The sequence below is a fragment of the Podarcis filfolensis genome (assembly GCF_964270895.1).
Source record: "Podarcis filfolensis genome assembly, chromosome: 16".
NCBI classification, from domain to species: Eukaryota; Metazoa; Chordata; class Lepidosauria; order Squamata; family Lacertidae; genus Podarcis; species Podarcis filfolensis.
The window spans coordinates 4,712,412-4,718,601 of NC_139620.1; the positions used below are offsets into that span (position 1 = coordinate 4,712,412).

The 6,190-nt window shown below is 46.8% G+C and overlaps 1 protein-coding gene across 4 annotated transcripts in view; it reads right to left on the bottom strand.

Annotated features, from left to right (window-relative positions):
* RPRD2 (regulation of nuclear pre-mRNA domain containing 2) overlaps nt 1–1,823 on the bottom strand; it is a 37,335-nt gene extending 35,512 nt beyond the window's left edge. For 2 of the 4 annotated variants that reach the window (XR_014542640.1, XM_083590942.1), the window contains exon 1: nt 1,379–1,697. Coding sequence is in view for 3 of the 4 variants with exons in the window: in XM_083590942.1 (XP_083447068.1) it covers nt 1,379–1,661 (283 nt within the window). In the remaining variant the exon portion in view is untranslated. Of the gene's footprint in view, nt 1–1,378 lie in introns of all 4 variants that reach the window. The other 2 variants (XM_083590941.1, XM_083590940.1) reach the window with 2 other exon arrangements.
* Between the last annotated feature and the right edge of the window lie 4,367 nt (nt 1,824–6,190).

The following is a 6,190-nucleotide window of genomic DNA, read 5'->3' on the forward strand; positions in this document are numbered from 1 at the left end:
CTAAACAAATCCTTGTCTTTCAGCTAAATAAATAATGCACACTATAAACTAAACTATAAAATAAAATCTGCCAGCTAAGATATACACACCAGCAGCAACACCATAATAATCACAGCAATACTACTAATAATGCATCCGTTATAAACTGTCAAGTAAACCTACATGTTGTACTGAGATGGTGCCTCTGTTGTAGCATCAATTATCATAATCATAGCAACCTTAATTATGCAGTTTGGATAGACTTCCAAATAAAATCTACACAGAAATACTGTACGCATCGTCAGTGCTACCACAAGAGAAATATAATCACAGTAATAATAATGCACCCTCTATAAACTGCTAATCTACATAGATACGACAGCGCTATGAACAATTATAGTAATATCAACAATTACAAACTACCAACTAAAATCCACACAGAGAGACACAGGATCAGTAGCCTCAACATAATAACATTAATGGTCATCATCACAAAAATATTAATAATGCATATGATATATAAAGCCAAGTAAAATCTTCACCATCATAGTAACATCACACCCTGCATAAAACACCAAGCAAATCTATACACAGGTATCATTATTAATAATTTTATTTATGAACTGCTTCCCAAGAAGCATCTTGGAGCAATTTCCTATAAATTATGCCATATATGACAGTTACATTTATAAAAACAACAGGTAGAGTTCAAAACAACAGTGCCTACACTAAAAAAAAAAATCAATTCAGCTCCGAGACAGATACCAAGTGAGGCAAAGATTTTGAAAGGCTCGTTGAAAAAGGAAGGTGGCAGAGAGAGAGGACAGAGACAGACAGACAGCATATAAAAAACAGTTACATTTCTAAAACCCCTTGACAACAACTGCGTACAAAAGCAACTTAATAAAACAACAGCAGCGGCAAACCTTTTCAAACAACACATGTAAAAAAAACCAATTCAGATCCGGGAGCGATACCAAGTGGGAGGAAGACCTTTTATTTTTTTAGAAGGCTCATTGAAAGATGAAGAACGCGGGAGGCGGCGGCGGCGGCGATGCCAGGTATATCCCACACCCCTTGCGTTATCCACACGCCACATAGAAAAAAGCGGCACATAACAGAAACGGCAGCTCAAGACAACCGCATGCAAAAAGAACTTTTTTTTTTGAAAGCAGCTATTTGGAAATCCTGTTTAAAACAGCAAACTATAAACACATATGCATGTAAAAATAAAATAAAACACAATAATTGACGCGTATATCCGGGCGGGAGGGAGGCTTTGTTGAAAGGTGAGGGAGGAGGAGGCGTCGCCAGGTATCCCACCTTTGCCACCACCCATTTCCCTGCCCCCCCCCGGCCCTCAGGTGAGCCCCGCCCCGCCCCCCCCCCGCGCACTCACATCTGCGCATCCACTTGATCCAGTGGTGGACGATGGTGCTGTGGTGCCGCTTGTTCTCCAGGCACCACGACGACAGGCCCTGGATGGACTCCATGGTGTTGGTCACCCCCTGCAGCTTCCTGTCCAGGGACGCCTCCAGAGGGCCGGACGACGACGACGACGAGGCCGGCCCGCCCCCGCCGCCCGCGGCAGCGGCGGAGGACGACGACGACGAAGAAGAGGAGGACGACGACGACGACGAGGAGGAGGCCTTGCCGCCGCCGCCACTGCCGCCGGCCGCCATCTTCCCTCCCCTTCGGTCGCACAAGCAACGCCGCTCGGGAAGGGGGGGGGAGGGGGGACGAGAGCGAGGGAGCGCGAGGGAGGGAGCGTGTCTCGGCGCGTGCGTGAGTAGCGTAGCGTACGTGCGCGCGCTCAGCCCGCCCGCCTCGAGCGCGCTTCTCTCTCTCTCTCTCTCTCTCGGCGTCTCCTCTCCAGCGCGCAGGCGCACTCGGGACGAGGCGGAGCTTTTTCCCCCGGGGAAACTCATCGCGAAGGGCGGGGGAGGGAGGAGGGAGGGAGCTGATATCGATTATGGTCGTAGTTAAATCGCAGCTGCGCATTTAGCGTTATGAATACGAATACATTTTTCCCCCAAAAAAGTTTTTATTGGTTTTCACAACATTATAAACAAACAAACACATAAAACAAACATAATCATAACCTTATTAAAAATTACACTTGTTAACATTAAGTGACTTCCTCGTCCTTTTAATGGTTTTCCAAATCACAGTTCTTCAAATAATTTAACTTAAACATTAACATCCTTAGATCTTCACATTATGAAATGAAACATATTAATTCATCACTTAAATAAAATCCTAAGCCAATTAAGTATCTGCAAGCTGCTTTCAGTTTAACTTAACATATTTAACTATTCGTTATACAGTATATCTTTTCCCAGAAGTCTCTCACCTTGGGGCAAGGCCACCACATATGATAAAATGTCCCTTCCTTTTCTTTACATTTCCAACATAAATTATCAGTTATGATGTATCTTTGCTAATTTTACAGGAGTCCTGTGAATATGAATACATTTATTGGCTGCGTTGTATCGCGTTGAATTTATTACACTGGTAATACGCCAATATCTATTGTGTCGGTTTGTTGCAATAACTTGAAAACAATGAAACAGCACAATTGTTCTGTTTATTGCATAGGTAGGCAAACTAAGGCCCGGGGGCCGGATCCGGCCCAATCGCCTTCTAAATCCGGCCTGCAGACGGTCCAGGAATCAGCATATTTTTACATGAGTCAACTGTGTGCCTTTATTTAAAATGCATCTGGGTTATTTGTGGGGCATAGGAATTTGTTCATCTCCACCCAAAAAAATATAGTCCGGCCCCCCACAAGGTCTGAGGGACAGTGGACCAGCCCCCTGCTGAAAAAGTTTGCTGACCTCTGGTATTGTGGCAATAGCTACGATAATTACGCTTATGAGCATCGTTGCAATAACATCACCATAATATTATATTGGTATAATAATATTCCTTTTGTTAATTGCGTTAATAAACATAATCTTAATGGTGGTGATGCATTTACAGCCGCGCACTGTCTAGAAGCCGCGGCAGCGCAGGGTTTTGGGGGTTTTCTTCGTTTCCGCTCCGTGCAAACGAGGATTCCGTTGGTCCACGCTCCTCCGAGCCCGATCACGCACCGCCCCTCGCTTTTTTTGCAAAGGTTTCCCAGCGATTCAGAGAATCGCTGCTTGCCCAGCCTGTATGCAAAAAAATTGTCAATGCAAAATGTTCCTTGCCCCGATTTTTTTTCAGTGCAAAATGTTCCTTGCACCGATTTTTTTAGGGTAAAAAATAAAACAAAAAACCTTTTCCGCTGGCAATGGCTTTTTAAATATATAATTATATATATATATATATATTTTGCAACTGGCAGCCCCGCCCCCCCCTGCACGGAGCCGCAGCAGCAGCAAAAGCAGCCGCTCCTCCCACGTGACCAAGCAACGAAAGTTGCTCGGCTTGCTTCCTCCCGCCCGCCCGCCTCCGACGAGCCGGTCAAAAGTTTAGTCCTCGTCGAGCGGCGATTGGTGTACGCCGGCGCGCGCGTTCACCTGGCCACCAATGGGGAAACTACAGGAGAGCTGAGAAAGCCCAATGAGGAGGCAGCGGCGGCGCGACGCAGCCAATGGCAAGCGAGAGGCGGAGGAGCCAAAGAGCGCAGTAGCGGCTTCGTTCAGGATTGAGTGCCCCGCCCCCTTTCGACCGTGAGGCGAAGGGCGATTTAAACCGTCGCCGTCCCCCTCATCCAGTTTAAAGGATCAGCGACGCTTTGAACGCCGTTCCTACGACAGGCTTCAACAAACCGCCATTTTATATATAGCGCGGGGGGGGGGGTTGGTGTCCGCTCCCTCAAAAGCGCGTGCGCATGCCCAGCGCGCGGCCCCGCGGCGCATGCGCAACGTGCTCCAACCAAAACTCCCTCTCGATAGCGCGAAGCTGATGTGCAGCATAAGCAAAATGTGAGGCGGCTCACAGTCACTTCCCAGAAGCCTTTGCGCACCAACTTGGCCACACTCCCATAATTCCATGGGCCAGTTCCCAGCATTCACTGGGGGATAAGCCAAGGTTTCTATTTCTGCTCCCCTAATTTACATACTGGTATCACTTAAAACAGTAAATCACCTTTGGTGATGTATACAACGAATAAATAAATTTATTTTTTAAAAATGTTTAAAAACCCTTTCATAATACCATAAATTTAAATATTTCCAGCTCTACATCAATACATATCTCTATGGGAGCCCCTTTTCTGGTTTCCCCCCTCATCAACATTTATAGTTCATGAATTTTGAAAATTCAAGGGGCCCAACATTTTTCACTGCCCCATTATTATTTTGAGGGGGCAGCCCCCCCCAAGGTCCAAAAAGGAGCCAAGCACGGAGCCTAGCAGAGTGTAGCTTCAATGGCCAGCTTCTACATCTCCAGGAAAAGCAGGCCCCCACCAGTGGTGGTGGCAGCAGGAGCCACTGAAGCCACGTTCAGCTCTACCCCCTGGCTCCTCCAACGTTCTGGCAAGACATTGGGATGTCACATGTGTGACATCGCATGCAAGCGTGCATACACACACACACACACACACACACAAATCTCCCTCACAAGTTGTCACCTCTGATCCCTGGCCTTCAAGTGGTGTGTCAGGACCCCTTACAGGGTCACAGCCCGATTGATCCAAGGAGAGTCGCAACAGAAGCACTACCACCGTTCAAATATATGGTAAAAAATTAAGGAATGGGTCCCCAGATGCATGTTTGGATTAAAGGCTGGTTCTGAAAAGGTTAAAGATTACTGCTCTAGAACAGTCTTTGCCAACCTTGCGCCCTCCAACTGCTTCAGACTACAACTCCCATCAGTTCCAAAGGAAGGATTCAGAGGCTGCTGCAGAAATAAGAATTTTTAAAAATGAAAAGCAGTTCTGAACACGAGCTGAATTCCATCTGGAAGGGGAAGCCAAACCCAAAGTAGATTTGAAAGGAAGCATAAAAGCATCCCCTCTAATTCATACTTTTGTTGTCCTGAGAGCCCAAGGATAAAATCCTGGCTCGTGGACAGCTTTCTGAAAGATTGCCTCTAGACCAGACCTAACCAACTTTACAGGAACAAAGAAGTCCTCTGCCATCGCTGGGATCCTGTTTTCCAGAGCCCTCACCTGGAATTTACACATTTCTACCAAATCACAGCACAGTTCTGCTTCACCCTCACAACCCTGCACAGGATTTAATATTGCTTCAAAGGGACTGATACCACCTCTAGACCCAGGTGTATCACATCTCTAATAAAACCACTGAAGTTAAAGGACCCAAGTAAGCGAATGTGAATTTAACATCCTTATCATGACACCAAGGGTCACAACGGGACATAGACACAACCCCCTTAATAAAAATTTCTGAAGGCACACCCCTGGACACCACAATTCACAATGCAATAGAAGGTCCTAAGGTATCAAGCTACTTTGTCCCAAAATTTTACTTCACCTACTTTCCTCTGGACCATAAAGGCTGATTGCCGAGGAACTGATGCTTTTGAATTATGGTGCTGGAGGAGACTCTCGAGAGTCCCATGGACTGCAAGATCAAACCTCTCCATTCTGAAGGAAATCAGCCCTGAGTGCTCACTGGAAGGACAGATCCTGAAGCTGAGGCTCCAAGACTTTGGCCACCTCATGAGAAGAGAAGACTCCCTGGAAAAGACCCTGATGTTGGGAAAGATGGAGGGCACAAGAAGGGGACGACAGAGGACGAGATGGTGGGACAGTGTTCTCGAAGCTACCAGCATGAGTTTGACTAAACTGCGGGAGGCAGTGGAAGACAGGAGTGCCTGGCGTGCTCTGCTCCATGGAGTCACAAAGAGTCGGACACGACTAAACAACTGAACAACAACTACTTTCCTCTGCAGAGTGGCAAGCTGGGAATGATGTGGCATCTTCTATTTTGTATAGAGCAGATACAGACTCTAGTCCCAAATCCCAATACATCTGGCTGGCCACTCTGAGAACAGGATGCTGGGAACAGATGGGCCCCCTTTGGCCTGATCCAGCAGGCTCTCATATCCTTGAATTGAAGGGCGGTACTGAAATGTGAAAAATGCTGCTTCTAGAGCACATTTATTGAAAGCAAAAAATTAGCATAAGGATGGCTGGCCTGTGGCCCACCTGATATCGATGGATTCCAACCTCCACCAGTCCCAACAAGCATGATCAATGGTTCCTGGTGAAAGGCTGGGAGGGTGGGCTTCCCAGAGGTATTCGACAAGGCCCTAG